Below are 11,870 nucleotides of genomic sequence, written 5' to 3'. Positions count from 1 at the left end.
GTAAGAAAAATTACTGTAACAATTTGATATATGTAAGATAAAAAGGTGATTGAAAAATGCGTCCACAGAAAATGTAACAATTTTTCTTTGAAAAGAGGCAATCCAAATCAAATTCAGTTGAAAATGTAACAATTTTTCTTTGAAAAGAGGCAATCCAAATCAAATTCAGTTGATTATCAACCAGTCGTATATTTATCTAATTCTGCAACTTTTATGTTTTCAAAACTTTAGTTTCAATATTCAGATTTCAGACTTCAACTTTGAGATTTAACAACAAATTTACCAGCTGATACTAATACCAAGTGACTTGTAAAGGTCAAATGGAAAATTAGATGGGACCATTTCACCTCGGAAAAGGGTCAGAATAAAGAGCAAAGGCTGAGTGTTTCCAACCAAGAACAACTACAGATGGATTATTCATCATTTACTATAAGATTCCACCATTCACGTTCAATGTAAATAACAAAAGAAAGAAAGAAAGAAAGAATTTTCTTTGATAGGCATCTGCATAGGTGGCTGCTATACTTCTCGTTTACCTTTGATTACAGACGTGGCGCTAATAAGGTATGGTATTTTGATACAATCAAAGCTTTTCCTGTTAATCTTGCAAGAATGGAGGGTGACTAGCAGAAGTTATTAGTAAGGAAACATAAAATCAAAAGCTGTTTCTCTTCACAGGAAAAGGAACCCACGGTTCTGTAATACTTCGCACTCAATCTTTGGTTAGGCGTAATTCTTCAAAAATGATCAAACGTAAGTCTCTCAATTCTTGCTCGATCCTCCTTTATCTTCATGAGAACATGTCCTGTAAGTGAGTTCTTTTTGACACATCTAACCTGTTCTGCAGATGGTATGTGCAGCAGCTTAGATTCTTCGCCATCATCAGAATCATACCCAGAACATTGCAATGATCAGGCTCAGTATCATGAAAATAACGTAAAGCCCCACAAGGCAGAACCCCCAGAATCTTGGAACACGGAATCGGTGCCAAGTTACCACCAAAATGGATCCCATCAAGCTCAAAAGCAAGAAAATAAACGCCATAACGATACTAACATGGAAATGGAGGGCATATGCGTCTGGATAGACGTTAGCTGCTTGCATCACCAAAGCTGTACCAAGCCCAAACAGCATGTTAAACATTGGACAAGCAAAGCACCCGGCCATAGCCATCGCTGGCTGGCCAGCTTTTGCAAGTGCTACATCAGCAACTAGATCACCAACAGAGTTTCCCCATGCAAGCACTGTCAACCCAAGGATTGCTGGGGGCAGTTTTAGAAGTGCTCCAAGAGCTGCAAGGCAATTCAGGAGCTCGCCAGCAACAGTTGAGATCCAGAATACACTCATCACAAATGCTACAAGTACTACAGGTATTTGCTCAGTTTTGGGGGGTTCCTTTTCGACTATGAAATGAAGAATAGCTAGAGAGCAGCTTCCGCAAAGCACTATAAGCCAAAGAGCAAAATGAACATTTGAAAAAAGAAAAAGAACAGGATGATCTAACGGCATAAATGATCTGCAAGAATACAGAAGAGCAAGAGGACAAAGTGCAATATTTGCAGATTGATAGAATCTGCTCCACTCAGAAGGTGAAGTTTGGGGAATGGTGAGTTTGAGAAGCACTGAGACCGGAAGCTCCCATACTTGCGAGATCTGTGAAGAACGAAGAAAATATCACACCATAACCCACATTAATGTCTATAAACTAAATATTTCATACTCTCATATGGATCTGAAGTACAAGAAAACTACAAGGAGTTATACACAACTTAGTACTTGCTCTACATCTACAACACATGGACATATTTTTTACAGAACATAATTGGAAACTATTTCCATATCCATGTTGAAACTATGTATTTGCTGACCGGGATGAAGCCGTGCAAATCCAGCTAATTATTTCTGAAAAGAAAAACAAAAATTTTCACTTAAAAGGACAATTTCCCCATAAAAGTTTGCCAATACAAACCTCAAAAAGCCTTTAGATGAATAAAAGAGGGTTTCAAGCAACTGTTTATGTACTTCCCCGTATTATGTTTCAGCAAAAATGACAAATACATCACTAAGCATATAAATGCTGTTTTAAAATTAATAACTTCTTTTCTTAAGGAAGTAACGTATTCGACAAGATGCTCCGGTATCTCAGTGTATTTATGTACCATATAAACCTGTTAAAAGCTAAAAATGTTTCAAATAAGCTAAATGGTCACTACTGAAATGGTAAAACCTTATACAATAGCAAACTACAATGTTGTGCTACTTCTACTTCCTTTCCTACAATTTTTGCTTCACCTACAAACTGAAGGCAGGTGCAGTAGTTCTTAGGACTCAACTCTCAGAAAAGTAGCTCATTGCCTGGGTAGATAATGTTTTACCTGTATGCATCTCCTTTCATCCCTAAGCCCAAAAGAACTCAATCCATGCATTTCCCAATGGCTTCCTCCATGGTAGGGCTGGGCTTAGATTGGATTAAGCTAGATTCCCTGTTTTTGCTATTGTTTCCACTCTTCCACCCCTAGCTGAAACCTATGTTACATGGACTCTGGCGCAGGGGTTGGATATGGGTGCGTGTCGAAGTGTCAGATTTGCATATTTGAAAATTGTAGGATCTGGAGATATCTGTCCAATTTTGGGTACAGGTGGGGGTTCGGGGATTGCACTCCTTAAACTCATAGATGGATAACATTTTTAGAAATAAATCATTCTAAAATTTATGCACAATGATGTATAAAGTGTATTTTAATAAAAAATTTCAATTAAATGTGCAATTAGGTTGAAAAGAACCATAAGCTTGGTTAGAACGGTAAATTTTTCAAGTATGAGGGGCTGAAATTATATTAAAAAGTGCAAAATTGTAAAGAGATAAGTTACTTGTTGAAAATGATAATTACAGTCAAAATACAGGGATTTAGTTGCAAAATAAATATCATTGTCAATCCCTATATTCCTCATCCCTCATTCAGCTGTGCCGTCACCTCATTTACAGAGCATTTAAAATGAATAAGCACCTCTTCTCCGAAAACAAAGCCACTCTTACTCTTGGATGCCATCATTACTACAATCCCATATCTGCCAATGAAAGAGAATCAACAGCTGGTATATTTTAAGTGAAAATATAGCGGGTGTTGTGAGTATTTTTCTATTCAAATCTCTAGCAGCTTTCTGCTCCTTTCTTTCTCCCCCGCAGAGCCACCCTTCTTTTCCTTCCACTCTCTTACCACTTCTTGTCCATCTCTCCTCCTCCGCAATCAACATCACATCTTGCACATCTCACATTAGTCAACGTATCCAAAATTTTTTTACCATATCAGGTACGGATTCCGTACCTGTACCCATATCGTGTCGACACGGGTGCTTCTAGGGTGAATGGCGAGCCCGTGTAACATAGGTTGCAACTTGTATTGCTCATAAGCCTCCATAAACAGTTTCATGAACTATGCGGTTACAGCCATGTACTATACTCTTCTCTAAGATCCTATCAAACATTTCTCGTTTCTTAAGATTTCAATAAAATTTTTTTGTTCCCTTTACAATAATTTGCTTCCATTACCTTCATTCCTAAATCTAAAGGCCAACTTCTTTCATCTAAATATGCCCAAAGCTATCTGAATCCAATGATCCCCAGCCAAAATCTGTACCTTATCTTCAAGTTTCAACAGGGATTTCTGTTAATGGGAAATCCAACTTTGTATCTTTTTTTAAATCATGTATAGAGACTTCTAGTACCAGAAACCAATGCAAATCTTTTTCCTGTTTTTAATTAAACCAACCAACAGTTGTAGCACTATTGGTTTAGGCACTCAATCATCAGTTGATTTGTTATGAATCAAGCACAGTCAGACAAAGTACAATGATTAAATCAAGATAGTGCAAGGTAAAGATAGGGTCACAAACTACAGAATTTATAGGATGATTCCTGACTAGTCCTATCCTCTTCTGTTTCAATTCAACAACATCACTTGAAAATAAACTCCCCTTTATATTCAATTGAGATCAATACTCTCATAACAAAGAAAGAAACAACAAACAGATATTTTAGCAAACGGAAAAGAACTGGTAAATTCATTTCCAGTGATACTGGAAAGTTGAGCATGACAGCTCAACTATCGGCAGAACAAAAGAAAACATTAAGTCAATGAGTCAAAAATAGCTCGATAATTTAGATTGTGAAAAGAACCTTGAAAAGCTACTCACAAATATTCATAATTCAACACCAAGCACGTAATCCCTAGTACGTCACCCAGGAACAACTACCTATTTGCTACCTGTTATTGTGAGAAAACTGAACACAATATGACACTGATCAGATGGAGATATACATGATATATATATGTATATATAAGTGTAATCTTTCTGCCGTTTGAACAGTGAAATTTGTTGCTATACCAAAATTACAAACCAAAGAAGGCATATACCTACAGCTATAGCTTCTCAAGAAGTTCAATGACAGACTATACAAAGTGACAATAGAATCAATGTGTCGCTCGAGGAAATACAACAAAGAGGTTGTTATGTTTTCAAATCAAATTTCCCCCGTTGGTATTTCTCCTCCTATTGCTTTCCATCAATATAGTCGATACAAGTGCTAAAGGAGCAATATAAGGTGACAATCTTCTTCCTTAATTTGCATGTAAAGCATTCAGTTAATGGACTGTTCTCAATTTCCCCAGGTTCTCTTCAGAAATAACTGCATGCCCTATTGCTCACATTAAGCGGATGTAGTTCGAGATATAAGCACACAAACTAGAGACATACACTTTATACCAGACAGAACCCTTCAAAAGGCTATCTTTCTTCCAGAATTCACATTTTTGTCTACCCAAGCTAGACAGGATACCCCAATCCATTTGCTCCAGTTATTACACAAATTCGGGTGCCCCCCTTGACAATCCCTATTCTCCCTCCAATTGGTGGAGTTCCAACTTCTTCATGCTATCCAGTGTACCTTTGACCGCACCTCAGTCTCTTCCAGAACTCATGGTCCAGGGCTTCTTTGTCACATCTCTCCACCCACTCTTAAGGAAAATGACTGTCATCAACTCCAACAGCTTGCCTCAAAGAAACCACGTCCACTATCAACTGGACATCCAAGCGAAATTTCAAGAGACAAGGACTTAACACTTTGATATGGTATGCATTGATTTTACAAAATGCTGGCTAATTTTCCCCCTCAGACCCCCCTATCCGAAAGAAGTCACGCTCAAACCGTGACTTTTACCAGATTGACTTCATCTTTTAAGGGCACATAATCTAAGTTTGTCCCATCAAGAACATTAAATGTATTTCCAAGATTTTCCTGCTGTCTTTAACCACTGTTCTTTTGTAAATGTTATTAAGCCTTAATCAGTGCTCTTCCTCGTCTACTATTACTAAAAAATGGAATCCCATGTCAACAGCTTACCTCTTAGATTCCTCTGCAAATAAATAGATTCCCCTGCATATAAGTAGTCAAACTAGCACCATCTATTTCCCCAAACTGACTTCTTTTCCTGTACATAAAATTCTACGGGTACTTGCCACTGACACATACTTTGCAGACTTTGAAGGTCCTACTACAGTCCCATGGCATTCTATGACCGAAAAGATAAACTTCCATTCGTCTCCTCCCCATCCCTAACCTATCTTCCTTCAATATTACCCTGCCTTCAACATGCAAAATAATGAAACATTAGTCTCCCCACAAAAAATTGCAGAATGGCAAGTTTTACGTTTACTTTAAGGTTACTGAATAAATTGAAGGAGTTTGCAATTGTTTTCCTCTCGATTTGGTAGCAATAATCTTAGGTCCCGTAAACACTATGAGCCCACCAATTAGTCATAACATCTTTTACCATAATTATAGATGTTGTTAGCTTTAATTGTTGACTTGCTACCCATATAATTTTCTGATAAGTGAGTTTTCAAATTCATGAATGAGAACAGTTTTTTCTCCATTTCTTTTGAAAGGGATAATTGGGACTAATGAGAAATGTCCACGATTGTGAGTCCTGAAAGGTAGTAGTAACTTGTATACTTTTTGGCTGAGATTTTACCAGATGTTCGTGCTTTATGATTAAGTTCTTTCTGTCAACAAGCCCCGAAAAAAGTCACACTCTTAACAAGAGAAGGTGCTATACTATGCCTAAAACCAAAAACCATCCAAGGAGCATGGAAGTGGTAAGAAAACAGAAAGATTTCAACCTTGTACAGAAAAGGAACAAAGAGAATAACATTACAAGGCCTTTAAGATTATAGCTTCATAGCTTATAGGCATAGTAACTTGCATGAATTTTATTGGAGATTCCTTTGGCATTAGTGATACATTTTATTGGCCATGAAATCTTTGCAAGTTCTTGATCTGTTAAACTCTAATTAAATGAGAATTCTTATTTTCACAATGTCATATTTCCCAGGATTGGTGAAATTTCAATATGGCATCTCAAAATACTTACCTATTCCAAAAGCAAAACTAAATTTATTCCATCTCATAACTTAACAACTAAAGTACACCACTTTTTGTCACCAGCATATATGTCATTTTTTTTACTCACTAAAACAAATACAACATTTTCTCTTAGGCAGCAATCAACATCAGAGTACAAGTAGTGGGTCTGACCAAAACAAAATAGGTAGTTCTCAGTGTCTGCATCCAATCGTTCTAATTTTTCTACTAACAAAACCCTACCAAACAATACCTCTATGCTTCCCCTTGCAGTTGACAATAAGAAGCAAATGTAAAGAAGATTAAAATCCAACTATTGGGCCACTACCTGACATCACTCCCTTGTCACAAAATGTTACTCAAATTTCACCTTTTTTTCTTTTTTGTAAGCTCTGTTTTCATTGATCAAGTGATTTGAGTGTACAAAGTGTGAGGGATCCCCAATACACATCAGCAAAGTGCTGAGCATACATCACTGAGCAGGCTATGATCTATCTTGAATTTACAAGGTTCATTCCTAATGCAACACATGTCCCTATCTAGCTGAATTCCACTGTTTATTACATGACAAATTTCAGATAGTTCCGTTAATTCAATATGATAATACAATTTCAGAAATGTAACTAAAACTTGTAACACCCATGGAGAGGTAAGACCATTTTTTTCTACTTAGATGTCGCTTGCTTTTTTGGATTGTAGGAATACTATTTTCACAGGAAAACCATTTTGCCTCCCTATTCTCCCAGCCGCCCCAAAACTGCTTATTTATCTCTTCATCATTGTTTATGAATGATATATTTGTAACAGCCTTTGAACCGTTTCATTCCTATGCTGCTGTTAGCTCTCTCTTTGCAAATAAATGATGCTGTTTAGCTATTGATTGTGCTCTTTCCACCTTTGTATCCTCTGCATTTCATAGTCGGACTAAAGCCCTGAACTAAGCATAAGTTAGGCAAACTAGTGCCACTTCGTCTAGATCCCATAAGTAAATTTCAGAAGCAATCCGATCTCTTACTACATTTGTCATCTTTTTCATTACCACTATACATTAAAAAAACAGCACCTTATACGTCCTTCTAATCACCAAATCAATCAAGAACCAGATTTCATACTCATGCGACAGTAATGACAGGAGAAAAGCATCTAAAATAGAAAGCACAACATCAACGTCCATCAATTATACAAATTTCACTGGTAAATGATAACAAATATCTTTCTTAAAACAGGACTCACAACTTTCTATCATTATCAACAAAATGGAAAAGTAACAAAAATCTATCCAACTAGAAACTGAAAACATACCTTTCCGAGAACTCGCCAAAACCCATAATTCTGCTTCTTGCTATCTTCAGATTTCATTAGAACTTCTCCACTTTCATAATCCATCTCTATCAACCCCTTCTGCTCCTCCCCATTCCCAATCAGCTCCACCTCACTCCCATCGCCACCGCCACCCCCGCCACCAATCCCCCTCCTCTTCCCCTTCCCGCTACTCGTTCCCAAATCCATCCAAAACACAATCCCAACAAAAAACAAGTAAAATCCAACAAACCCAAGCGCCTGCCACAAAAAAATCTCAGCACTCAAGTAAACATAGAACAGAAACAATGCAGCAATCAAGTAAAACAACACATCCCTTACAAAAGGCCCAGGATCAACCGCGAATGGCGCGGCGTAAATGGCCACAAAACCAACAACAAAAGCAGAAACAAAAGTCCCAGCTGAGAGAATTGCGCCAAAACCAGTCCTAGCTTGTCCTCCCCTCACTGCAGCCACTGAAGCAAAAACATCAGGGGCACCATTACCTAAAGCCAAAAGGGTCACAGCACCCATCGAAGGAGAGAGCTTCAAATGAGTACAAAGCTTTGTGACCACCACAGAGAACCGGTCTTGGGCGGTTTTGACAAGGATATAGAACTGGAGAAGGACAGAGAGAGCAAGAAATGGGATGGAAAGAAAATGGTTTTCTTGGAAGAGGCAAAAATGGAAGGAGAAGTAGTTGAATAGGCCATTGGTGGATGTCAGATTGGAAATTGAGCATGATGGGATAGTGGGACTGGTGTAAAGTGATCTATGGGGAAAAGGTGGGATTTTGAAGGGGTTCTCTGGAGGATTTAGGAGTTGGGTTGGTGGTGAAGGGATGTAGAGGAGGTAGAACAAGAGGGTTGTGAGGATTGTCAATGAAATTGCTGTGGGTTTGAAGAAATTTGATTGTGAAGATGGTGAGAAGAGAAAGGCCATGCCATTCCAGAAAAAAAATGGAAGCTTTCTTTTTTATTTTGTTTGGGAGCTGCTGAATTGGGAATTTTCAGTTAAATCTGTTGGATTTAGAGAGTAAAAGTTCAGTTCAGTGGCTTTTGGAGTTCAGAGAATCTGTGGGTCTTTGATTAGCAAAATGCAAATCTTCTTTTCGTTTCTGTTTTTGTGCTTTACGCGTTTTTGAGGCCTTTTGGCTTATGATCGGTTGCAGGATGTCGTTTGATTTGTTTCATGGAACCTTCTTTATTTAATTTAATCTTTGCGATAAGGAGTGAAACTTCTTTTGGTTGTGCAAAATTAGCTATTCAACCTTGAGATTAAAATCCGAAACTTCATTGTTTAGTTCGAAAAAATGAGATAAATTTGAAAAGCATCTAAACGCGTGCAAGGAAAAGAATATACATGATTATGTGTATCCGTATGGTAAATTTGATATAGCCATTAAGAAAAAACACAAACACGTAGATTTTGTGTGCGTATTTGCCATAAAAACTAGCAACTTGGATCGTTATATTTTTTTTTTTTCTTGTTTATTGGTTAGTTTGCTTTTCCAATTAGCTTAAGCAAATATGAAACTAGTTTATAGTTTTTTTTTCTATACTATGGGGAGGTACTGGATATTAGAATATAGGTCAAGAAATTCGATCTCTTGACCTACAATCAACTCGAGTCTTAAAACTTTTTTGATGACCAATTACTCTAGAAGTATTAACTAATTTATCGTTCAACATACTCAAAATGTCATGTTGGTACAAGGACTGCTAGCTTGTTTAGCCATTTGCAAGTAGCTCGTGAGCAGTTTAGTCATATGCTTAGTTCGAGTTCAATTAGCTCGATGTATCAAGTCTCAATTTGTGCTACTCAAGTGCTCGTCAAGTAGTTTGATTATTAGTATATTATTTATATTAGATTTTTATTTTAATTATAAAATGACTAATAAGGGTTTATATTTTAATTAATTTACCATAAGTGTTGCCTACTCAATAAAATTCATAAATGCAAAAAATGCAATATTGTAAAAACAAAAAAAATGAAGATTTTAGATAATTTATCATAAATTTTTGAGCCTTTATTTCGAACCTTAAAACTTGTTAGTTTAGAGTTTTTAACGAGTTGAATTCGAATTTGGAATATTGTCGAACGAGAATCAAGTCAAGTTACATAATTTTCTGCTCGTTCAAATTCAAACTCGAACTCGAGTAGGCTTATATAACATCAAGTTCCAGTTCAAACATAGTACTATTCGATCTCGACATGACTCATTAACATCCTAGTTGGTACGTTTAGAAATGAAAAAGACAAAAAAACAAAAACAAAAACCAGAAAAAGCATAATCAATAAAAGTTTCCAGTTGGGCATGAGATCAGCAATGTCGCTTTTTCCATGCAGAATGGACCATACGTTCTTCCCTGTGAAGTGTGAAGTTTCAGGAGTGAAGGCAAATTGACCAGCGATTTGAAAGTTAACTGGGCCAACACATTCTTGCTCCAGGCTTTTCATTAGGGATAGACAATCAGGCCATCATTTTCTTTCGGTGTCTGATTGGGTTAAATCGAGTGGACTGGGTGCTGCCCAAAAATAATAGACTATGGGCTTACAGGCTTAGGAGCCCAATTCTCAACTTTGCTTGACATTTCTCCATTCTTTTTTTTTTTTTTTATAATGGCATTTCTCCATTCTTTGCCATCAGAAGTTCAGAACTAGCAAACTGGATCATAAGCATTTTCTTTGTTTATTAGGTAGGCCATTTTTCCATAGGGATAATTTTGGAAACCTCCCCTGAGGTTTCTTCTAATATCATTTAATATCTCTAAAGTTTTTGAAATCTCACTTACCTTCTTTATCAGTTTCACAAGGATAGATATCCCTTTCAATGGTCAAAAATCGATGGCACTACCTTTGCATTCTATTAGGTTGCATTTTTGTTATTAAAATTATGATTGTTTTCCCCTTGATTTTTACCAAATATTATGTTAATTGCTAGATTCTACTCATATATTGATAATTGGTATTGGTTGTAGGAATTCAGAACAAATAAGAATTAAAGATGTGATTTTCACTGGACTTTTATGTTGTTTAGCGTGGCCACATAAATGTCCATGACTCCATGTATTATCCTGCATGTCTGGGAAGCTCGGGATTTGGCACGTGAAAAGATCTCCAATTCTAAATCAAAGTCGTGAGGATCAGATTCTCTTCACCGAATGGATAGTCTTTCACTTTTAATAAGATATTAGTCTAATCTATCTATCTTGACCTTTTGGAAATAATCATTGGCCAATCGGGAATCTGATTTCGTTTAGGAAAGTAATTAGAGTAGGAGATAAAACGAAGCAAGAAACAATTCAGTTCGTATATTTTGGCTGGGAGCAATGTTTTGAAAACCGGACCGGACCGGACGGTTCGACCGGTTGAACCGCGAACCGGCCATGGCACCGGTCCGATTCAATGACATTGTTGACTTTGCTAGAAAACCGGTCAAAGACCGGTTGAACCGTGAAAACCGTCAAACCGGATTGAACCGGCGGTTTTCCGGTTTTCAGCTTTCCCTCTTTTTTTTTTTTTTTTTTTTTTAAGTTTTGCAAAATGCAGCTATCAAGATTCGAACCCATGACTAGGGCTGTCAACGGGGCGGGTCCGGGCCGGAATTCATTATTCCGGACCCGGACCCGAATTACTATACCGGACCCGGATCCGACCCGTTTACCCGACGGGTCTTTTATTCTATGTTCCGGATCCGGATCCGGGTCGGGTCTACCCGAACAAATTTAGCAAAATTTATAATTTCTAATAAAAATGAGAAAAAAATATATTTGTAAACTAATTTCTAACTAATGCAAAGAAAAAACCAAATAAGAAAAGAAATCAAATTGACTTTACTCAAATACATCACCCTAGTCAAATTATATTGATAAATATATATATTTTAAATTATTAATTCATTTATATCCGGATCCGGGTCTAATACGGGTCGGAATACTATATTCCGTATCCGACCCGTTTTTTTGTTTGACAAAACGGATCCGGATCCGGATCCGGGAAACGGAATTAAATCCCTATCCATACCCGTAATAATTTCACGGATCCGATCCGGATCCGGGTCTAGACCCGACCCGTTGACAGGCTGACCCAAGACCTTTGTAATAAAAGACCAATGTATTAACCGTTGCACCATCACATCTTATTAATT

General features: G+C 37.2%; 1 protein-coding gene across 2 annotated transcripts; it reads right to left on the bottom strand.

The window, feature by feature from the left end:
- Positions 1-476: 476 nt before the first annotated feature.
- LOC113729405 (cation/calcium exchanger 5-like) lies at positions 477-8,904 on the bottom strand. 2 transcript variants are annotated; one of them, XM_072080837.1, is made up of 3 exons: positions 8,063-8,904; positions 7,724-7,981; positions 477-1,653 (listed from the first exon to the last, which is right to left on the bottom strand). In XM_072080837.1, the coding sequence occupies exons 1-3, from the start codon at positions 8,660-8,662 to the stop codon at positions 889-891; spliced, it is 1,623 nt and encodes a 540-aa protein (XP_071936938.1). In that variant the 5' UTR covers positions 8,663-8,904; the 3' UTR covers positions 477-888. The 2 variants fall into 2 exon arrangements, with proteins under 2 accessions (XP_071936938.1, XP_027109505.1); XM_027253704.2 differs by having other exon boundaries at positions 7,724-8,903.
- Positions 8,905-11,870: the final 2,966 nt, after the last annotated feature.

Source organism: Coffea arabica, chromosome 2e (genome assembly GCF_036785885.1).
Source record: "Coffea arabica cultivar ET-39 chromosome 2e, Coffea Arabica ET-39 HiFi, whole genome shotgun sequence".
In the NCBI taxonomy this organism is placed as follows: Eukaryota; Viridiplantae; Streptophyta; class Magnoliopsida; order Gentianales; family Rubiaceae; genus Coffea; species Coffea arabica.
This window is presented reverse-complemented; position numbering and strand designations above follow the sequence as displayed.

What these genes read in the sequence shown, in the direction of transcription:
- LOC113729405 (XM_027253704.2), bottom strand. Translation starts at nt 8,662, where the DNA reads ATGGCCTTTCTCTTCTCACCATCTTCACAATCAAATTTCTTCAAACCC. An exon ending in TTTGGCGAGTTCTCGGAAAG is followed by an intron (nt 1,654 to 7,723) that starts GTATGTTTTCAG and finishes CGTTCTTCACAG; the next exon opens with ATCTCGCAAGTATGGGAGCT.